General features: G+C 36.9%; 1 protein-coding gene and 1 long non-coding RNA gene across 6 annotated transcripts in view; one reads left to right on the forward strand and one right to left on the reverse strand.

The window, feature by feature from the left end:
• OTOGL (otogelin like) overlaps positions 1 to 23,938 on the forward strand; it is a 131,065-nt gene that overhangs the window by 16,599 nt on the left and 90,528 nt on the right. For all 3 annotated transcript variants that reach the window (XM_077845625.1, XM_077845624.1, XM_077845623.1), the window contains 10 exons: positions 2,857 to 3,062; positions 8,564 to 8,691; positions 9,053 to 9,159; positions 14,189 to 14,295; positions 14,534 to 14,659; positions 16,138 to 16,246; positions 17,557 to 17,603; positions 18,071 to 18,216; positions 19,322 to 19,445; positions 21,074 to 21,251. In XM_077845625.1, coding sequence (XP_077701751.1) covers positions 2,857 to 3,062; positions 8,564 to 8,691; positions 9,053 to 9,159; positions 14,189 to 14,295; positions 14,534 to 14,659; positions 16,138 to 16,246; positions 17,557 to 17,603; positions 18,071 to 18,216; positions 19,322 to 19,445; positions 21,074 to 21,251 — 1,278 coding nt within the window. The remainder of the gene's footprint in view (positions 1 to 2,856; positions 3,063 to 8,563; positions 8,692 to 9,052; positions 9,160 to 14,188; positions 14,296 to 14,533; positions 14,660 to 16,137; positions 16,247 to 17,556; positions 17,604 to 18,070; positions 18,217 to 19,321; positions 19,446 to 21,073; positions 21,252 to 23,938) is intronic.
• Positions 1 to 23,938, reverse strand: part of LOC144282238 (uncharacterized) — a 41,345-nt gene that overhangs the window by 10,715 nt on the left and 6,692 nt on the right. For 2 of the 3 annotated variants that reach the window (XR_013350581.1, XR_013350582.1), the window contains exons 2-3: positions 17,947 to 18,166; positions 3,798 to 3,853 (exon numbers count right to left, since the gene is read on the reverse strand). This is a non-coding gene — a long non-coding RNA (uncharacterized LOC144282238). Of the gene's footprint in view, positions 1 to 3,797; positions 3,854 to 17,820; positions 18,167 to 23,938 lie in introns of those variants that run through there. The other variant, XR_013350583.1, reaches the window with a different exon arrangement.

The raw sequence follows: 23,938 nt of genomic DNA on the forward strand, positions 1-23,938 counted from the left end.
TTCTTGGCTGAGCTATGCCAGAAAAAGTAAATTGTGGGATGGAACAATTCTATCATTTAGAATTCATTTGAACCCTGGGGATTCTTTCCGGCACAATGGCTTTACCAAGCTATGTACTTTTTTTTAGTTTAGATTCCTCAAGAGACAGCAGGTGATAGCATAAAGGGTTTTGGTTGAAGTACCAGGCAGCCACTCTGATCTAAGCTTTGTCACAGTCAGGGGACCCTAGGCAGTCCCTCACATCTCTCAGGCTTATTTTCTTGATCATTTGGGCTCTGTACTTCTCATTTTCTTAGAAAAGAAAGCTGAGCCTTAAAAAAAAAGTATTTACTTATTCATGAGAGACACAGAGAGAGAGAGGCAGAGGGAGAAGCAGGCTCCCTATGGGGAGCCTGCTGTGGAACTTGATCCTAGGACCCTGAGACCACACCCTGAGCCAAAGACAGATCTTCAACCACTGAACCACCCATGTGCCTCTAAAACTGAGCCTTTTGTTTTTTGTTTGTTTGTTTGTTTTAATATTTATTTATTTATTCATGATAAACACAGAGAGAGAGAGAGGCAGAGGGAGAAGCAGGCTCCATGCAGGGAGCTTGACATGGGACTTGATCCCGGGACTCCAGGATCACACCCTGGGCTGAAGGCAGGCGCTGAACCCCCGAGCCACCCAGGGATACCCTAAAACTGAGCCTTTTGAATGGGAAAACAATGCAATTGCATATGTATTTCTTGGAGCTTAATTTAAATAGTAATTTAGAATTCCTTATATGGGATTTGGGGTAATATAATGGGTCCCTTTAAAAATCATTACATTTTTAAAACAAAAATACCAATGCCATGCAGGTAGATTTTCAGGGACACTAACTCTTTATTAAATCTTAGAGAAAATATTTCTTTGAGGATTTCCATTTGTATGTTAGATTCCATTTGTATGATTTATATGATGGAAAGAGGATGGTTTTCTTATTATTCAGCTAAGTTGCTTATAATAATGCTGCACCTGGCCTAGGGCCTAACTCAAAGCAGGTGTTTGAGAAATATTTGCCAAAATCAAATAAAATCAAATCAAATGTACAAGGTTCTGCAAATTGCACCTTCCCTGTCTGCACTTTGGTTCTTTCACCTGTGAAATGAAGGGTTTTGGTACATATGAACTCATGAATAATTTTCAGCATTAATTTGTACATTCATTTTAGTTTGCATTGTGAATGTTTCCTGACTAGGTTGCACAGAATTTTTCTTAAATTTATGGGAGATTATCTAATTTTTACTATTATGCCCCATGTCTACTAGCATTGTTTTATGTTATACACAGCTGGAGTATCACAGTTAGGCATCTTTTATTTTCAAAAATTGTGTATTTCATCAGATTTGTTGTGAAAGAACCAAATGACAAATGACCAAACCAATAAATACCCACAGCAGAACAACTTCATCTTCATACACTTAACATCCTGTAGCTATGAAATATCTTTATAAACCATGATTTACTTTTCTCGAGTATAGCCATTATAAACTCACAAATTTAAATGATATTACTCATACTGGCTTTGACTGTGAATTTAATATGAATTTTTCATGCTTATGATTTTTAATAAGAATAGATTATGGCAGTAGTTAACTAGAGTCACATTTATTCTCCAATGCAAAGTTTGGTAGTTTTCCTATTCTTGTAGCTAACTCCCCATAAGAAATTATCTTCAAACAGCTCTGTACAAGTGATTGCAGATATTCTGAATTGTTTCTTGGGAGGTTTATCACTTTGTTAATGAATATGTTTCGTTTTATAGTTTTTGTTCCTTGGATCATGCTGTTTCTGGAAAGGAACTCACTAATTTGAAGTTTTTGAGAGACATGTATGAGTAGACCAACCAGCCTCCCTCCTCACTCATATTATAGTTATAAGCTTCATTTAGCATGACTATTTTAGTAAAAATGACTTTTCCTTGCATCTTCTCAATTATTAGCACCTGCTGTTTTCTGTAATACTTGTGGGTGGGAGGAAACCAGTGATCTTTCTGAAGTATTTTAGGTGACTTACTGTGCTCTTAAAATATCTAATTGCTTAGTTTTCTTCAATTATTACATTTTCCCACTTCTTTCCTATGTGTACATATTTGTAAAAAGTGGAAAGACTAGACATTGGATCAGTAGTTTAAATATTCAGTATGACTCTTGTGTAAATAGACCCAATTATATCCAATTTTAAAAGTAGGAATATAACCCCTATGTATTACTGTATTACAAAGTATTTTACATTTTTAATAATGTACTTTGCAGTATTAAAAATGTAAATTATAATTAATCATGCCCAGACATTTTTCTTTTGGAAAACAATGACTTCTACCAAGGTGACATTTTGGGGATAGAAGCTCCTTACAGCCAAGTTTAAAGCAAAATTAAACAAAATCAGAACTCAGCGTGTTTATATGTTCACCATTGTTTCTCTTTACTTCAAAATTGTTGACCAGCATTTTTAGATTATCTCGTATTTTCTAGATAGAAATAAAAACATTTACCTCCTATTGTTCTAAACAGACAGGGTTATTTCCAGATTTATGAAGTCACTGATGTTTAGCAGAAATGTATTTTTAGTTGGTTGAAAGAAGTATCCAATTATATGTAGAAAATCTTTACCAGTGGAGGTAACAGGTACCATTTTTTGTTGTCTTTTTATTTCAGTACTAAATGGTGAGATTTCCCACAAGATGGTTGTTTAGGAAATCTAGCTGCATAGTTTATTCAATAATTTTGAATAATAATTATCTTTTATTTATTTCTCAGTCACTTCAAGAAAGAAATAGAGCATCCGTAATGAATTTAATTCTTAAATTTGCTTTGTTCTATTTTTTCAAGTTTAACGTTGCCTCAGACTATTGGGCAGATTTTCATTGAGAAACTAGCTGACTATATTCTTGTGAAAACAACCTTTGGTTTTTCATTGGCTTGGGATGGAATATCTGCAGTTTACCTCAAACTGTCCCAGGAGCATAAAGGGAAATCGTGTGGTTTATGTGGAAACTACAATGACATTCAATCTGATGATTTCATCATTCAACAAGGTAAGTGTGTGCAAAGGAAGAAGTGTGTGATACTTCTGAAGACTTCTTCCTTCACTGATCCACCTATTTGTATCCAGAAGGGTGCAACTTACCATAGGCTGGGTAAAATTGGTAGCTATCACTTGCCTGCCTAGTGATTTTAAGTGAAGATTGAATAGAAAAATATTTGTCATGCTTAAAAACCATAAGCTAGTTTGCATTCGCTAAATTAAGATAGAAGTATAACTCATGTAACAAATATTAAATAAGCATTTATTCTGTGTCAGACACTGTTGTAGGAACTTGGGATACATCCAAGACTCCTCCCTTGTCTAGGCTTATATTTTAGTGATTGAAACCCATTTGAGACAAACTTACCTACTTTTAGACAAAAGATATTTTGCATCCAGTCTTCACAGGAATTAATTCATTGACTACCAGGATAATGGTTTTGTAAAGATCATAATGCGAACAGAACTTATAAAGTTGAATAAGAACTTGGAAAGTTTTTTTAGTTGTGTATAGTGACGTACATGTCATTGTTTATTTATCCTAAGTCATGAAACTAATCTCAATGAAATTAGTTCAAAATTCAAAATGGATTCTGTTTCAATTTAGATACTAGTGTGCAGCAGCAACAGGATAGAGATTCACAGGACACAATTATGAGTTAGGGCCACATTTTAAGGTGCAATAAAGGAGAATACTGCTCCTAATACCAGCACACCAGACTGTGAATCTTGCTCCAACTCTTACCTGTTGTATAACTTGAGGCAACTCATTTGATCTCTCTGATGCTCAATTTTTTTCATCTGTAAAATAGAAATATATTAATTCCAAATTCAGTGTTGTCAGCACTAATAATGTACCTTGATACTATTTGTGATAACAGTTAATATGATCATGTATCTATATTATCCCCAACCCTTACACTATCCTGTAAGGTGGTTGGTATTTTCTTAATTGTACCATGAGTTCACAAGGTGATGTGCCTAATGTAACATAGTTTGTAAATGGTACTGTCAGGGTTGGGTTATCCATCTGACTGGCTTCTAATCCCATGCTTAGATAAATGTGTGAGAAACTGACTTTTAATCTGTAATAGTGCCATGTCATGCTTTTGTTTTATAGTTTAAGATTTATAGAGAAGTGTCACCCATATGTTGTGTTTTAAGAGACAGTGAAAGTCCTACTTAGACTGTGGGTTCTGGAGTCAGACGATGGGGTTCAAATTCTGCTTTGCCAATATTAAACTTTCTAAATTTAGTGATATAATAATAGTATGGAGTTGCAAGGATTAAATTAGGTAATCCATGTAAAATATTTCATCCGTTGCCTGGCACATAGTTAATACTGAATACATTTTAGCTGATTTATAATCATCTCCAAGTATTCTCAATAAGCCTAGAATGGAGCTCATAGGGAAACATTTGATTAAAGGCATTGGTTTAAGAGGCCCATGTTAAAATGCAAATGTTTTACCCAAGATGGATAATGCATCATCAGGATTAGTTTATTAACACTGAGAATGAAGAAGAGGATTCCAAGCAGTCAGTTTTTCTCATGTGTAAAATGAAGATAATAATAATGACCCTAAAAGCTTCCTAGCCTTTGAGGATCAAATGAGAAAATGTAAGTGAAAGTGCCCAAAAGTCTGTAAGCACCATGCAGATGTACAGTTTTGAGATCACCATGGACTAGTGTTTTGTCTCCAGTTAGATATTTAGAATAAGAGGATTCACAAACTTGGAATCTTGAGCCTGTACTAGGAAGGATGGTTTGGGACCAATCAGATGGTCATTATTGATTTCTTTTTCTTTGCTATCAAAGCTTCATGAAGAAAATAATACTTAATTCAGTTCTCAGTGTTAGAGTTAGAAAAACAGCTGTGGGCAGCTTGCCCCGGGACGTCTGGGGAACATGGTACAAAGGTGAGGATATAACACAGCATCTGCTCTTGCTAGAGGCTGAGAGACTCAGGTAAGGATTTGCGTTAAGGGTCAGACAGACTTTGATGACCTGGGACATAAAATGTTTGCTCATAAAATGGTTAGATAACTGGGCAGCGTGTAGAAGAGTGTTAGCAGATTATAGCTGGAAGAAGACCGGCAGGAGGCAAGTGGACTGAATTATGGCTAAATTGGCAGAAGGCAAGAAGGATCCTGGAAAGTATGTAGGAAGAGCCTAAAGAGATATTTCAGCTTTTTCATAGTTTTTTTTTGGTGCACAGCGGAAAGCAGAGTAATAAAAAAACTAGCACAAGAACTTATAAGGATGCCAGAGGAAGCTGCCCTCCAATTATCTCCCATTCTGTAATAATGCAAGAAAATGTCTACAGACGAGCTGTGTTACCTTTAGCTTTCACATGCCTAGTGTTTTTTTTTTTTTTAACTCACTCTTTCCTCTACTGATTAGATAAATCATTAGAGGCATTGAGTTAGTTTGATTGAAAGCCATTGAATGCATAGTTTCTTAACAGTGATTAAAATTGTATTTCTTCCTGCATCCCTACTCGTTCTTCAGGGATGACTTCACAAAGAAATGAGGCTTTTCAGAATTTCTGTGGATATAGAAATATTTTAATTGATTGGCTCGCAGAGATTCTGGTTCCATAATTCATGTTTATAGCTAGCTACACATCAAAATAGAAGCCCTGGTTTACTCTTGTTTTTCCCAATGTAGCAATTAATAATGCCTCATTTTCACTCTTAGAAAGTGTTCCAATATGTACAAGAAATTACTTTACTTATAGCATATTTTATACAAAACATTTTAAACTGAGTTTTGCAGGCTTCCAGACTACCAATTGATACGGACTTAAAGTCTCATTATAACCAACTTTTGTGACTCTTATTAATGCATTGTTACAAAAATAGCTAAATATGTAGTTTTAAGCTAGGATTAAAGTGAACTCTAGGGGACTATCCAGGCTGTTTAGTTACATTAAAATTTGTGCATTGATATTGAAATCAGTGGGCCTTTGGGTAATATTTTTGATCCTGCAGACTTTTCAAAAATGATGATGTTTTGAAATGAAATGTAACTATACATTTACTTAAAAGTAACATCAGGGGCACCTGGGTGGCTCGGTCAGTTGAGCATCAGACTCTTGGTTTCAACTCAGATCATGATTTCAGGATCCTGGGATTGAGCCCTACCTGGGCTCTGGGCTGAGCCTGCTTAAGATTCTCTTTCTCCCTCTCCATATGCCGTTCCCCTCCCAGCTCTCTCATGCACACATGTGCACTCTCTTTCACTCATTATAACAAAACAAAACAAAACAAGTAACATCAGTTTTTCCTTTTTAAAAAGGTATATTAGGGGCCCCTGTGTGGCTCTGTTGGCTGAGGGTTGGACTCTTGGTTTTGGTTCAGGTCATGATCTCAGTGTCATTAAGATCCGATCACTGCGTGGGGCTCCGTGCTCAGGGGGGCATCACCTAGCAATTCTCTCTCCCCCTCTTCCCCCACCCCCGCCCCATGCATGTGCACCTGTGTGCTCTCTCTAAAATAAATGAACCTTTTTAAAAAATATATATTAGATCAGGCCAATGCTTGGTTCAATGTGTAACATTTACCAACAATATCAGAGATAATGAGGTGGGCCAAACTTGAAAGCTTTAGGGTTCTAATAATCTATTTAAATTTTACAAACCCCCATTGATTCATTCACTTATTTATTTAAGATTTTATTTATTTATTTATGAGAGACACAGAAAGAGAGGCAGAGACGTGGGCAGAGGGAAAAGCAGTCTCCCCCCAAGGAACCTGATGTGGGACTCAGTCTCAGGACCCCGAGATCACACCCTGAGCCAAAGGCAGATGCTCAACCGCTGAGCCACACAGGAGGCCTCATTCACTTACTTAGCAAATATATTTTGAGCACCTACTACATGTCAGATATTAAACTAGGGATAAGCAATAGGGGCATCTTTGACAAACTGTTACCCCTCAATGTAGAAGACAAAATGAATAGAGACTAATTAAAATATAATTTTTGTAAGCAACAGCAGCTATGAGGAAAAGAAGTTGGGAAAGGAGATTAAGAGTGATACAACAGGGTGTGTTTGGTAGTAGTCCAGATCATGTGACAGAGATGTGTCTGAGGAAGTCCTATTAAACAGACACCTAAAATAAAATAAAATAAAATAAAATAAAATAAAATAAAATAAAGTAAAATAAAATAATAAAAAAACCCCAAATGAAGTAAGGAGGATTGCAGAGGGAAGATTGGAGGGAATTTTGAAGGATGAGGAGCAGGAGCAAGGTGGGAATGAGCTTGAGTGGAGAGCAGTATAAATAAGGCCAGTACGCCTGGAGTAGACTGAGCAGGACTAAGGGTGAAGGATATAGAAGGTGTGGGTGTGGGTGTGGTGGGTGAAGGTGATGGGGAGTGAGGGGAGTGCAGGGGCCAGATTGAAAAAATCTTCCAGGCCACAATAAAGTTGGGGATTTTACAAAGAGAGGGAAGCATTCTTGTAGATGAACTCCCACCACATTCTCCCAAGCCTTGGTATTATAAGCAGACATGTTCGGATCTTGAAGATGCTGAGCGAGAGTGGTCAAACATCGGGCCCAAGTTACTTATTCTAGTGGTGCGGAAGCTTGTCATCAGTGCATGAACTTAAGTGGTGAGGAACCTAAAGCTCCCATCTGACAGTTGTCTTAGATGAAACTTTGAGATGTTACCTTGTTTGGTTCTCCTACATCTTTGAGATTTTAGATTCAACCTTCCTCTAAATGTGGGGCAAGATTAATTTTCATATGAGGCCCTGGACTTGTTCTCAGGCCAGGTGCTGAGACGTTTTAAGCTTGATGTGGAGCTGGGACCCAGAAGCCTCACCACCAACCATCTGTCTGCTGCTGCCTGCACATTAGCTCCTGAAGCTTGCCTCTACGCAATGCGGGATAGTAGCATGATTCTTAGCAACCTGTCCTGAGCACGTTTAGAAACACTATTGGTCATCTTCAGATGAAATGGATTCACTTCTTAGTCTTCTCTGGGTGTCTCTTCCAGTCTCTCGTTGTCTGTGTGGTTATCCTCTGAAATCTCCACGGAAGACTTTTTTTATTGTTGTGTACCTCAAAAATGGAACTACGGTTTTAGTAAGGTTTTGATTGATATTAAATATAATGAGGGGGCTGTCTGAAAAATTTCACCCCAACTCTTACTTATGCTTCTTAGTTTTAGGTGTATTTTTCTCCTCTCTACAACACACTCAGGCTAATGAGTGCTTTACTGGTGTGCGTGTTGCACCATTCACTTTTAATCCCGCCTCATGTTGCTTCAACGATGTTTGCTTTTTCTCTCTCCAACGATGTGAACTTTGATTTGGTGCTTACACTTTGTGTGATGTATTGTTATCATGCTAAGGTAATATTATAGTCTAATATCACTGGCAATCATTGCTAATTATAAAGTTATTGAATTTAACTTTTTGACCAGGAAGTTGATGAGCTGTGTTTGGGTAAAGTGATGCTAATACACATATTTCTCTCTCTGTGTGTGTTTGTATGAAACAGAGGACTATACAGAAGACATTGCTATGTTTGCAAATAGTTGGTCAGTGCAAATTCCAGATGACACCAAATGTGTACCCACACCCTCAGATTTTCCAAATCCGTGCTCCAGTGGAATGCCAGCATTTGAGGTAAATTTGATGTGAAAAGTTTGGGCATGTTGGGTATAATATACACATATTGCATTTGTATACTGAATATTAAGCACTTTTAGTGCAAACATGACATAATTAAACACTGTAAAATTCAGGGAATGTCTCTGCAACAGGAATAACTTGAAGATTATTTAGAAATAGTGAATGTAATGAGTTGCATGAGGGCGCTACTTACTCATTGTGCAAATACGTAGTTAGAAAAATGGTTACTATATGGATGAATTACCTTCCCTTTCCTGGTAAGAACAGAGGGTCCTGCCAATAGATCAGTGGAAGAAATGAGAGCACACATGTATCATTAAATATGTTCTGATGACTGTCATCCTCTTCCACACAGGCCATCTTCTTCAAGTGTCAGATATTGCTGCAGTTCCCTTTTTTGAGCTGCCATGAATATATTGATCCATATTTGTATATTGCCAGCTGTGTTAATGATCTTTGCAAGTAAGTGAAATCATTAGTATTTGTAATTGAATTTTCTTTATCCAAAAAGAAGAGCAAAAACCACTTCTGTAATGTAGCCCTCTCAGCAGTTCACAAAGTATAATGGAAATGTGAAACATAAACTGCACTAATAGTTATTAAAAGCTTGCTGGATAATACATATAGTCTAAATGGGTTCTAGAAGCAGCAGGAACTGAATACAGCAATTTTTAAATATGGCTTGTACCACGGATCCCATTTAGCAGTTTAGAGATGTCAATAGATTCTTCCAAAATAATGTTTTGAAATGTGCAAAATCAAACACATAAAACTGCAAAAGAAACTATATGGAAACAGAGTTATCAAAATAGTAAAAGAAATGAATTTATGATATATGTGTTTTTTATATACCTTGCAGGTCTAACTATAACTACTATTGTTTGACATAATGATGAGTGTAAACAATATTTTGAGATATCTGCAACAATTGTAATTAGAAATGAAAACATTGAAAAATGAGATGTGAGATAAATTGTTGACAAGATCACAGATATTGCTGAGAACATTGTGATGTGTTGTCTATATGAGTAATTGAAGAAAATGCCAAGTGTCAGTTGGAGATTAGTGAAAATACACGTGTAATCTTTGTCCCACCCAAGGTCACCCAACTCTTACACGTTAAGAACACCTAGACTAGATGGTTGTCTAGGGAACATATTTAGCGAGACCCATCATAATATGTTCATCGATGTAGAAGTTACTATAGGTTACCTGTTATTAAAGTCTTTTTTACTATTTTTTTCCAAAAATTTACCAAGAGTATTTAATTAACCATCTTGAATATTCAGGAATATCTCAAATAATTTTAATAAATCCACATGTTTTACGAAACTCAAGATGTGTAAATGATACATGGGAACTTTGTTGTAAAAGACTAGACTAATTTTTTATTGAGTAAAACCACTTACACGTCACCGTATAGCTTGTAGCTTGTGGAGAGGTTTATTTATCAAAGGTGAGAACAGGGATCCCTGGGTGGTGTGGCGGTTTGGCGCCTGCCTTTGGCCCAGGGCGCGGTCCTGGATATCCAGGATCGAATCCCACGTCAGGCTCCCGGTGCATGGAGCCTGCTTCTCCCTCTGCCTGCGTCTCTGCCTCTCTCTCTCTCTCTCTCTCTCTCTGTGTGCCTATCATAAATAAATAAAAGTTAAAAAAAAAAAGGTGAGAACAAAGAGGGAAAGTTAAGATAGTGTGACATTGTCTTATTTAGAACTATTCTGCTTTAGTTAATGGGAGATTATTATAAAAATAATGAATATAGTGACATTTTTCAGATGTTCAACTTTTTTGGGATACTTGTTAATTTTGAATAGAGTACAGTTATATATTTATGTGTATAGTCTCTACTTTCAGGGATATATGAACTAATGTGGGAGTTTTGAAAGAGCTCCCCATCTGCCTCAAATATTGGAGGCTGACCTAACAATATTTTACAATATTTATTCCCTACTTGCTTTTATTTTTAAGTGCTACTTGTTATATCTTTGCTCTTTTACTCAGTCTTTTTTTTTTTTTTTTTTTTTTTTTTGAGGATCTCTACAGGTAGTTCATGGTTTTAATTTAGCCAAGTATATGGAGTTAAAAATTGTTCTTATTCCACCACAACTCATTCTTTGGCCATTTTCCGGTAGTCTTTTCACTCCCCTTTGGCATCATCATCTTTAGCACCCACTTTGCAGGTCGCCTGAGATGAAATACTATTTGGAAGATCCGGGAAAGTCATTTTCCATTTATTAGTTAGGATATTGTTTGACTGCTTCAATTGTCAGAGTATCAATGGCTTATATTAAATTGAAGCTTATATTTCTCTCCTGTAAAGTCCAAGTTTGTAAGTGGTCCTGATATCATACCATGTGTCCACTCCATGAGTTTTCCAATGACACAGCGATGCTATTGCTATGTTACTCCTCCCAAGGCCCAAGGTACTAATCTCAATTTTATTGCCAGAACCGGCTCCCTACTACCACATCAATAGTTTAGCTCTTAGAAAGGGAGAAAAGGAAGTAGAGGGCTGGCTGGCAGCTTTTTAAAGGAAGTGATCTGAAGTGAAAAGCACACTTTTAACCCTTTGGACAGAACTTAGGAACATGGCCACACCTTGAAGCAAGGACAGATGGGAAGTACTGTTTTTGGCTGGGCAGCCACATGCTCAACAAAAACTTGGGAGTTCTGGGATCCCTGGGTGGCGCAGCGGTTTAGCGCCTGCCTTTGGCCCAGGGCGTGATCCTGGAGACCCGGGATCGAATCCCATATCAGGCTCCCGGTGCATGGAGCCTGCTTCTCCCTCTGCCTGTGTCTCTGCCTCTCTCTCTCTCTCTCTGTGACTATCATACATAAATAAATAAATATTAAAAAAAAAAAAAAACTTGGGAGTTCTAACACTGATGAGAAGCAGGCTCTGGAGACCAAAAACCACAAAAAAAAACAGCCTCTGTTATACTTACGTCATCTGAAATATCATCATTGAGGGACTAACATTTTTGTCTTTTGGAATTTTGATATCCGTAGGCTTTAGATTTTGGAATCCCACCGCTTTCTCCAGGGCAAATAAAAATGGCAGGATAGGGAAACACCTTTTAGTGGTTAAAATCAACTGATATCTTAAGTGATGTGTTTGAGGTGCAGAGACCAGGTTTGGGGGCAGGGCGGGCATGTAATACCAAAAAGAAGGACATTATAAATCAAGTAAGTGGGTCTTGATTAAACAGAAGTGAGAAACTACTGTTGATTAGTAGCCTTTTGACTTGTCTCAATATTTCCCCCAGGCTTAGGCTTACATCCTTTCTCCCCTGAAGGAGATTCTCTTCATTTCTTATATCAGGGGATGGCACCACCGAGATTCTATATCAGGAGAATAGAATTGTGAATTTGCTGTACACAAATTAATTTCCTGTTGGCATTGTGATCGCATATGGAATTCAATCCAGCTCATGTTTGCTTAGCATCTCTTCTGAGCTGAGAGTACTGTGCCCACATCTTGAAGAGACTGAAACAGTGTAGACATGGACTCTGTCCTAGGGACTCACATTCTCATGGGGGCAGAAGCAGGTGTCCAGCAATGACACATGCTCTAAATGTGAAGTGCTATGGATGTGGAGCAGAAAATTGCTGGCTTCATCAGGCAATGCCTACCATAGCTCCACAAAGGAGATGACATCTGAGTTGGAATCGGAAGGATGTTATAATAACATCTTTGAACCTATGCCCTCCTGTTTTTTCTTTTAAGAATGATAGACCCACCCTTGGTTTGTTCTCTATATTCAATAGTCTCTTATGGTTTGCCTCCTTCTCTCTCTTTTTTTTCTTCCTTTTGGAGAGGCTGGGATGGGTTAAATGGGCGATGGGCATTAAGGAGGGCACTTGTTGGGATGAGCACTGAGTGTTAAATGTAAGTGACAATATTACTGAATTCTACTCCGGAAACCAATGTTACACTGTATGTTAACTAACTGGAATTTAAATAAAAATTTGAAACAAACAATGATAAACCTAGCAGCAAGGACATGCTTTTAACTTTGCCATTCTAAAGTCAATTGGTTTAAAAACAATGATTATTTAATGCTCATTTTCATGATTAAAAAAGCTAACATTCAAAATGGAGCAAATAAGCTCATTCCCCCTGCCTCACTAAATTGGAATAATAACTTCTTTCTTGCCTAATTGTTGTGAATTTTCGTGTGATACCAAGTGTAATGGGCCTGGCATCGATCCGAGAGTTAACATAGATACTTAAGATATGGTAGCTATTTTAATAATAGTTGCATTGGGGTGGGAAACCAATATTCAGGTACTTTGTTAACTTTCAAAGCCTCTATTAATTATAGGAAACAATGCATGTATTTAAATATAAATCAGAAGCTTATTATCTTTTTAGGAATTCAAGAATTTTAGCTTACCCTGTTTTTCAGAGAATTTTTTTGTTTGGAGGTTTAGAATATTTTCTGACCTTCTGAAGTTTACATGCTCAGTCCTTTTTTTCCCCTCTGAAGCTCAGTTAATTGGACTAGATAAGCTATGCGACTCCAATTACAGTAGCACAGGATAAGTGCAATTTGAGATGAGTGGCTTTTACAGCAGAGATACTGGAAATGCTAAGGTTCACAAAATACAACATTCTTAAGGTCATTATCTTGTAAGATGTTTAACTATTCAATTTTGAGTTTGAATTGGATTGAAAAACAAGTCCACTACCTTATTCTAAAACCTGCTTATTTTAGAGATGCTGCGTTAATCTGCTTTGGGAATTGTCAGGCCTCTTATATTTGTTTGACAGGAGCTCCTAGGGTGATTATAGGAAAACAATGAGAGATTATTTACTCTTGGCAAAATTATAAAAGTAACTAGCCTTAACAATTTAAGCTTAAAAGAATTAAAAATAAAAAACAAACAAAAAAAAGATAAAGAATTAAAAACCTTTTAAATCTTAAAGTAAAATGCTATTTACTCAATCTTTCAAAACTGCTATGGTTTCATGAGTATTGGTTTTATTCCAGCTTATATTAAGAGCATTATATTTTGAACATAATTTTCATATATGATGCTTTTATTGTGATAGATTTTTATCTATTATAGTGGGATGTATAGATGTAAATTTATAAATATAAACTTTTTATATTTATTAATAGGATTTTCTAAAAGATCTGGGATGCTTTGTGTGGGAGGAAAGCAATATGTACAAGATTCTGAGCAGAACATCATAATTAAAACAGAAGTTTTTTTCAGTAGAGGTAGTTTTTTGAATCAAAAGAAAAGTGGCCAAATACTTGAAATAGTTTGATGAAGACAACTTAGTCTTCATCGCAGGCCCTTTTAAGCTGGGATGTCATGCTTCTATGTTTTCTGTGTTATTGTACATGATACGCACATGCTGTCATCAGTTAATACTAGAATATTCATTATGCACTTAGCATTTCTAGAGAGCAGGAGCTCAGAGGCATGGTTTCTGCCAATATTTCCTGTGTGACTCTGGCTCTGTCTTTTCACTTTCCAGAACTGATGATGATGAAACCTATTGTCGAGCAGCCACGGAGTACGCCAGGGCCTGTTCCCATGCTGGCTACCCTATCCAAGACTGGAGAGATGACTTTCCAGCATGTAGTATGTTTTTTTGTTTGTTTGTTTGTATTTTTAATTTTCTAAACACTGTGTATTTTTGTTAATTTCAGGTTTATCCTAGTACTTAAAACTTTCTGTAGTGCTCAAAACTAATGATTTGCAGGGATCTGTCATTGACACAGTAACATTGGTAAACTTGCATACTTTTCAAGATGCTGTACCTTTTTTGAAAGAGAGGTGAGTAAATTTGACTTACAGCTCCCTTGTTTGCCCGTTTTAGCTGATAAATGTGATGATAGCTTCGTCCACCGGGATTGTATCAGCTGTTGCCCACCAACTTGCACGTTTGAGAAACAGTGTCTTGGGAGCAATCTCCATTGTCTTGATGGATGTTACTGCGCAGACGGTAAGCACTCGGTGAAAGAAATGATGTCTGTACTCATGGAAACTAGTATCCAGTGATCTAAGACTCATGTCATACTGTCCTGTCTCAGGACATTAGGACTGTTGCATTTTCTACCCTTGTAGGATTTGGTCCTCGAAGTGACCAGGAATGGCTACTTTTCTACTTTGTACATTTTCCAGGGAATTTGGAATCCACTGTCCTTTTTTTTTAAAAAAAAGGAAAAAAATATTTTATTTATTTATTCATCAGAGACACACAGAGAGAGGCAGAGACACCAGCAGAGGAAGAAGCAGCCTCTCTGTGGGGAGCCCGATGTGGGACTCGATCCCAGGACCCTGGGATCACGACCCAAGCCAAAGATAGACTCCCAACCACTGGGCCACCCAGGCACCCCATGGAATCCATAATCCTGAAGTTAACCAGGACAAACCTTTTGTTCTCTTAGATAGTTATAGATATTCAATAATTTGTATATTTTCATATTTTGAAGATGAAAGCAAATTAAAAAAAAGCCTCACATTTTGGCAGTATAAGGTTTTCGTCCTGATGCAGTTTTAATATTGAAATTAGAAGTAGCATAGCAAGTGATACAGGTGAGGTTTAAAACTGGGTGAGGTGAAGATGAATGCTCTACTGATAGACCTTTACCAAGAACACTGAGGATTTACTCAAATCCTTTATTTTTACAGATTAAAAAAGTAGAATCCCAGAGGTGTGAACTTAATATGAGCGAGGACCACTTGGAATCCTGTCTGTGGACCTCAGTCTGTTGGTCTGTCAGCACTGTTCAAGGCATAATCTTTAGACCAGTGCCAGGCCTGAACCGTTTGTTACCATTGATACACTAAGGAGCTTGAGCCAGAATAAAAATCCATGTGCCAAAATATAAGTCAATGCTTCCTTCACCTGGGAATCCTTGCTCTGGAGAAAGGTCAGCTGAACGAAGCATATGCTTGATGACATGGTTGATGTACATTCTGGCTGAAGAATGAGAGGTAGCAAATGCTGTTCCTCTGCACTGGTCCTTTGGGTAGCATGACCCGGCTCTTTATCATCTGTGTGACAATAGCGTAAGTCTCTCATTTTGAGACGAACAGAAATTAAGCCAAGAATAAGTCTTCTCTCCCCTTCTCTCCCTTTCTTCCTTGAAAGCGAGGAAATACTGTCCAGTTGCCCTTGTTTTGTGTAGTGAAACTTGAGTTTTTGGTAACAAGTCATGGGATAAGAAATTTGAAAATCACTGAAAGAGATCCTTTGACGGTAGCTACTGATTGAGATAGAGCCAAGTTGTCAGTAACCTCTTTATTTTTTTTAATCATTATTTTTTTAGTAACCTCTTTAAAAGTAAAATTATATATGTATTTCTCCAGCACCTGGTGCAAGCAGGTGTTCAATAAAAGTTGGTTCAATTATTATATTTAAAGAGTACTTTTTTTGTTATTTCTTTTGAGAATTTGATATGTATTTTTCTTAAATAGGCCTCATAATGGACAATGGGACTTGCATCTCCTTGGAAAACTGCCCGTGTAGTTTTCATGGATTAGCTTATTCAGTTGGTTCAAAAATTGAACAAGAATGTACTGAATGGTATGTGATCAATGTTCAGCCAATTTATTTCTGGGCACCTGGCTATTGATATGTCCATTACCATGACATATATTTAAAGGAATATACTTATTACTGATTTTCTTCCAAAAATTCCAAGACATGGTTTGCATCCTATTTAAAGTCTGTGAAGGAGGGAGGCAGGGGGCCATACATATTTTCATGTTTAAAGATGAAAGCAAGTTCAGAAAAAAAAAATCTAGAAAAAATCTAGAAAATCCTTAATTTCTTTTGTGATTTAATTCTACCCACTTCCTTTGGTAATAATCCCATCAAATCATATACCCATGTAATGCGTCTGTTGCATTTTCTTCTTGCTTATAACCAGTACTTTGCACATACTTAGAACTTGACGGCACCCCTGGCCTTCTCTACTGAGTACTTTCAAGAGTGACTCTCCCTATTGCCAATACTTGGCCATGATTAGAGATGTTTAGAATCCCTCCTGGGAGTCTTATAAAGAAGCAGGTATAAATGTCATCAGCCCATTTTCCCTTTGATGTCAATGTAAGTGACATGCAGGTAGATAACCAACCATGTTCTTATTTTTTTTTTTTAAGATTTTATTTATTTGTTCATGAGACACACAGAGAGAGGCAGAGACACAGGCATAGGGAGAAGCAGGCTCCATGCAGGGAGCCTGACACGGGACTCGATCCCAGGTCTCCAGGATCACACCCTGGGCTGAAGGCAGACGCTCAACCACTGAGCCACCCGGGTGTCCCCAAACCATGTTCTTAGATACTGATTTAAGCTCCTGCCTGCAGAGACTCTGCTTCCATCCTTCTGGCCTCCTAACCTCAAACTCGTTGCTGGCAGATGGCAGTTTATCTTACATAACAGGACATCCTTTCTCTCTAATGTCTCATGATCCTCAAAAGAAATTTCTTAATTTGTAATAGATGGGATAATTTATTGATTTAGCTGTTTATGAATATTTCTCTAATAATATAGGTAAATAGTTTTCGTGTATGACTTTTTTTTTTTTTTAGTTTAAGCAATGAGAGAACATAAAACAGAAGTTCTCTGTTTGCATAGGACTTTTGTCCCTGACCATTCTGTATTCCCTCTGTGTCATCTTAGTGACTTAGGATGACACACAATAGATAATAATTTAGGCACTGGCCAGTCCAAATTTTTCAGTTAATTGAACTCCTGTCAATATATTTTTCAAGTCAGAGTATTCTGAACCTATAAACATGGTATATTTTGGTACATTAACCAGTATGCTGATGCAAATGTTAATGCAGTTTTTCTATACCAATAATTCATATTCTTACAATTTCATTTAGTGTATGTGTTGGTGGAGTTTGGAACTGCACTGAGCATGACTGTCCAGGTAAATCTTTTAAAATGTTTTTAAAGAAAAAGTCTCAGTTTTTTTAAATTGAAGGAAGATAGTAATGATTTTTATGAGGTCATCTCATATATAACAAGAGATGTAATGATCAATAAATTCAGATATTCAGAGGATAAATGGAAAATTGAATGAAGGATAGCTTTGAGCAGGAAACTGGTGAAAACTTATTGAAGTACTATAAATATTACAAAACCTAAAAAGTACACGGAAGTGCTGTCATTTAATAAATTTTAAGTTAACTTACATAACATAATCTGGTAAGTTTGTCAAGCTGGTACATTTTAGACACTTTAGTTATTCTTTTTGATGCATGATTATTTACCGTAAATCAGCTTTTTGCTTTTTAAGAATAAATGTGATTTCTTTCTCCACCTTCTCCTTCTCTCTCTCCTTCTTCTTTTTGTCTTTTCTTATTTTTCTTCTTCTTATTATTTTTTTTCTGGTAGTTCAATGCTCCGTTGTGGGTGATTCTCATTTTACAACATTTGATGGTCGACATTATTCTTTTATTGGAATGTGCCAATACATCCTTGTGAAAGGAACTGGAAAAGATAAATTCACAATCACTCTACAGAAAGCTCACTGTGAACAGGTAGGAACATCTCAATGGTTTTTTTTTTTTTTTTTTTTGGTTTTGTTTTTGACTCAAGCTGCTTGATTCTAGGTTAAGAGTGATAATATGAATGGATACAGTTATTTTCTTCAAAAATGATTGTCAAGAGGCATTGTTATTCTACATTTGACAAAGAAAGAAAGATGGTTGATAATTTATGTTTTACTATTGATTATATGTGTATCCTGATTTGATGTTAAAATATGAAACTGTGTTTTAGATTAAATGCTTTGCATTTGACTGTATTTTCTTTCTTAAAAAATGGTATTTGTATGTATAGTTTTTTAAACGTATCATGCATAATTGCACAATGGACCTAAACTTTTGGCTATTTCGAAAGCTCCTATTTTAAAGAGGTGATTCTTGATAAGAGTGAATAGACTTCATATATTCTAAATAGATATGATGAATTTCATACTGGAATATTTATTTTACAATCTTTTTAAAATAAACACATCAGTTATTTGTAAAGACACAGATTTTCCTCTCAAGTCAGAGAGTCAAAATTTTGCAGAAATCTTAAATTTTCTAGTTTCATTCCAGTATGACATGGTTATTTCCAAAAAAATTCTGAACTACTTTGTTTTTTTACAGTTTGATTTTTTCCTTTGCAATACATCAGAGTCTGAATAAGCTTTCTACATAGAATCCTAATTCTCTTTGTTTTTTTCCTTACTGAATTTTTTTTTATGTCTAATATGCCACTTAAATGAATTTAGAGAGGTATTTTAACAATATGCTATGGAAAACATAACTATTGGCACTTTGCTGAGAACATTTTTAATGTTCTATGTAAAATATAGGTATGTATATGGTACTTAATGTACTATATAAATACATATAAATACATATTTTATTAGTAATGGGGGTATATAAAATAGATTATGTGGTCATTATTATTATATTACTTATACTCAAGCCTTTTTCATACCAGAAATTGTTAACTATGTGTACTCTCTTCCCTCTTTTTTCTCCCCTGTCTCTCTCTTGTTTTTCCCCATTCCCCTCTCCCATTATCACTGCCTCTTTCTATGTCTCTATTTCTCTCTCATTCCTTTAACTGACAATTTGATTTTTTTTGCAGAACCTTGGCTTGGTCTGCCTTCAGTCTATAACTCTAATTCTGGATGATGATTTTAACAAACAAGTGACCCTTAGTAGAGGAGGACAAATCCTTACCAGTCCTAACCAAGGCTTCAATCTGAATGGTAAGAAGCAGTGTTGTACTTTCCTTAGATTAACAATAGCAATAAAACGAGCTAAATAAAGTCTTTTCCCGCTGACCGACTAATCTAACATTTGAGTATCCAGGTGTTGCCAGACTCTCAGCTAGACACTTCAGAGATGACCATGTTTGGGGGAACTAGAGAACTCAGGTGGCCTAGAGTTTGCAAGAGGAGAGATACAAGCAAACAGCCACTTACATAAAATAGGATAAACTCAAAGGGACTCTGGCGGGCTCAGTGAGGGCAGCTCCCTCAGCCTCGGGCAGGAGTGTGCAGGTGTAGTCAAGTTTTCAAAGCAGAGGATTACCAGGAGGAAGGAGGTGGAGAAAGTGTTCCATGCAAAGCAAGAGAGATAGAACTGTGTGATGTGTTTAGAGGAAACTAGTTTGGTTCCACGAAAGCCTGGAGAGGATGATGGAGAATGTCCAGCCATGAGAAGAGAGACATAGGTGGAGATGAGAGCGGGGAAAGCCTTAGATGCAGGGCATCATTATGGGTTTTCTTGTTCCTGCCTGTGTTCTAGCATAGTTATTTTTAATACTCTCGGTCCCAGAGATGTCCCAATTTATATTACAAATTACACGGTTATGCTATTCATTGTCATGTTAAGGAGGTTGAACTCTATATGAAATTGAATATGAAATTATCACTATTTGACCATTATTTTTTTTGACCATTCTTATGTACAAAGATAACAGTCTCCTGTGGTTCAACCAAATAAATATTAAGTTTTAATGAGAAAACTGGTGCAGTCTCTCTTTTTTTTGTGAACTACTATAGCAACCATGTGGAAATGGCTTTAAGAGATGCTAGTAGGAAACATGGGGAGTAGTTAGGATGATACTGAAGTAGGGCATGCAGAGAAAGAGGAGGAACTGATGTACGGCAGTGATGGTGGAGATGGAAAGAAAACAGAAAAATTATTTAGGAAAAAAATCTGGTGACATATTGGCTTTGAGCTGGTTGGGGAAGGAGAAAAGGGGGACAAAGTGATCAAAGAATGATTCTCAGCTTTCTGGGGGTGGTGACCAGATTGATGGCAGAAATTGTGGTGAGGAGACAAGAGGAACACCTCTGCTGGCAAAAGTTCAGACTCAAACATAAGTTTCTTGTCTCTAAAGGTATCTTTTAAAATGGCTCCCCTTTTTGCTGACAGTCTGAAGGAAATGGGGCATTTTTGAAGAAAGTGCCACTTCCTTATTGAATCATGACCAGTTTGGAGAAAGTTCACAACACACACACACACACACACACACACACACACACACACACACAAGAAAAAGAGGACAGACTTCAAATACTAAGGACTGTCCCGTACCTGCCAAGAGATACTTGCCAACTAAATTACCTGTGGACATGACTATCTATTAAAAAGATCTGCTGAAGCCCCAGACAGGGAGAAAAGAAAGCATAAGGTGGCAAAAAATTGGCCCTGGAGCACAGGAGCAGGAGCTGGTCTCTCCCTCTCTCTCTCTTTGAAAATGTTTCAAGCTTTTACCTAAATTCTAGTTCCCAGTCTCTTGAAAGAAGAGCTCTGGTCTTATATGCTAGCATTTCAGAACACGGCCTATGAGTCTCAAAGCTGATTTATGTATGTTCTTTTCTCGCAGGAATTGTTGAAATTCAAACTCTGTCATCCTTATTTATTCTTCTAAAAACCACATTTGGTTTAAAGATTCTGTTTGCTATAGATGGGGAAAGAATTTATATTCAGCTCACTAGTGCATGGAAAAGAAGAACATTAGGTCTGTGTGGCACTTTTAATGGGAACATAAGGGATGATTTCCTGTAAGTATGATTTCTGTACAGCTAACATGATTTAATGACTAGTAATTTAGAAGATACAAATTCTCTCATTAAAAACGTTCACTTAACTAATAATAGCTTAGTCATCACTGTTCCAAGAACTTTACATGATCATCTATTTAAATTTTATAGCAATCCCTTGATGAGTAGCTCTGTTTTATAGATAAAGCAACTCAGTGAGGCCCCAAAGTGGCCATGAATAGCTCGAAGTCATTTAGCTCAAAATGGTGGAGCTGGGCTTTGAATTTGGGTGGTGTGACTCAGAGTCCATGGGCTGAACCACAGACTAACCATCCCTTATTGTCTCTCCTGCCACCTATCAAGTTTAACGATATTTCATTTTTGAACACTCACTGCTTTTAAAAAGACTCAATGTCATTTGGTATTATGAAAGATAGTGAGTTATACCTTAAAAATATTTATATCATTTGGTATGAACGATGGCTCTAAAGCAACATTTTGGCATCCAATTTAATAGAATTTTGTGATAGTTGTGTTTCATCAGAAGAAAAACAGTACAGTACAGTTGTACCCCTTACATTGGCAAAGTGGTGTCACCCACCTGTGAAAAGACCCAGTGTACACTTTAGGATAAGTGCTTTGGGCACCTGTTCTCGTGCTAAGCACCGTGGGGCAATTTAAGCAGTATCACATGGTTCCCATCCTTAGGCAGATCAGGAGGGGATAGCAGTCTTTCAAAAATAACTAGGTCAAAACAAAAAAAAAAAAGAAAGAAGAAAGAAAGAAAGAAAGAAAGAAAGAAAGAAAGAAAGAAAGAAAGAAAGAAAGAAAGAAAGAAAGAACTAGGTCAATGCAAGATATTAATCAACTATATATAAAAACACCGAGATAATTTCAAAAAGTTAAATGTTGAACCATGTGGCCATAGCAAGAAGCACAGCCGGGATTATGAGTAGGTCAGTGTGTGGACTGGGTAACCAGAGAACATTTCATGGACAAGCCATTCCTCAAATACCAAATTAAAATTTTTCCACCCGAATACTCCATTTTTTTTAAACACTGCTGCATATTTTTCTCATTTGGGTTTCTTCCCCCTCCTAATCTTTCTGGTGAATCCCTATTTATTGTTCAACCCAATTCAGAATTTATTAGCTTCAAAACATGAGCTCATATCCCATCAGACATGGTTGACTTTGACTTTGTTATCTATGAGAATCTGTCCCTTATCTGTCTGGTTTCCACTTAAAACTGTGAGCTCTTTGAGAGTAAGGATCAAGTCCTCGATCCTTCTGTTCTTAGGAACTAGCATAGAGTTTTATATGCAGTACATAGTTGAACTGCATGGAGGTAGGGCTTTTAATAGGGCAGCAAGAAGAAAATTTGGACGGGCAAAAAGAACTGGCATTTAAAAATTTAAATTTCAGAAGATAATTTATCTTTTTCTCTTCTGTGACTAATATGTTTTTTTTAGGTTATCTAGTTCATTATGTTTCATTTATTTGTAGGTCAGAATATCGATATCTTTTATCACATTCATGAAACAGACTATATTAAGTGGCTTGGCTAAGATGTGCAGAAAAGGAATTTAAGCCTTCTTTCTCTTTCTTGTTTATCAGAATGGGTTAGCAGTCAATGTTTAACAGATGGCAGATCTGTCTGCCTTTTTCTAAGGCACCAGTCTCCTCCATGTATAAACATTCAGGCGTGATAACAGTGCAGGATAATATTTCAGAGGCAGAGATAAATTTGAACAATGTTTAGCTTTCCAACAAACTAGTTAAAATTCTTTATTTCATAAAGGTTAATGTGAATCTGCAAACATAGTGGAATGGAAAATATTAATTACTTGAAAATCTTGTTGCAGCAAGTTAAATATGGTGAGCCATAGGGCATTTTATAAAATGAAATATAATAAATAAATGGGTCTACATTTTAATTCCCCCTCTTTTTTCTTGTATTTATTCTTTTAAGTGAATTAAATGAAATAAGAGAGCCAATCTCTGAGTCAGTTCCCCCTGGGAACCCTGACTACACCCATCACCTTGACCTATTTTATTGTGCTCCGTAGGGGCGAAGAGGAAAGGAGAGGGAAAGAAGGCAAAGAGCTAGTGCTCTTCAATTTCTCTGAGTCTCTGTGCTCTTATTTGAACAAAATGAGATTTGCGGTTAGGTGTTTGCTGTAATTCTTTATGGTTCTAGGATGGTTTGATTTTGAGGAATAGGAAAGGGGAAAGGGTGAGGACAAGGGATGAGCCTTGGGGAATGGCTTGTGAAACTCCTTTTTATTCTCCTCTCTCAGCCATGGTGGTGGGAAGCTCCACATAGTCACTAGGGACTGAGGTCACTGGTAACCAAAGCAGTTAATTTATGAGGACAGTATAGAGAGCTGAGATAAAGCCTTCTCTGCTATCTGGCCATGATTTTGGGGGCTTTCATTAGTCACGACTTGCTTGGGCAAAGCTTCCCACAGGAGACCTAGTCCAACCTGCTTCTCTAGGTAGTTTGGACAGTGTCCAATAAGGATTGTCACTCGCTAAATATTGCTTGATGAGTTTGTAAACCTTGATGGCTGCTGGAGGGGGGGCATCCTAGTGTTTGGCTTTGCAATGTTGTGGTTTATAAGCCCGATTTTGAAAGAATAGGTATTTCTCTTCCATTTTGTTTTGCTGAGGAAACGGAAGAAGTGAGCAACTTTGAGAAAGTATGCC

This window comes from Canis aureus, chromosome 13 (assembly GCF_053574225.1).
Source record: "Canis aureus isolate CA01 chromosome 13, VMU_Caureus_v.1.0, whole genome shotgun sequence".
Taxonomy (NCBI): domain Eukaryota; kingdom Metazoa; phylum Chordata; class Mammalia; order Carnivora; family Canidae; genus Canis; species Canis aureus.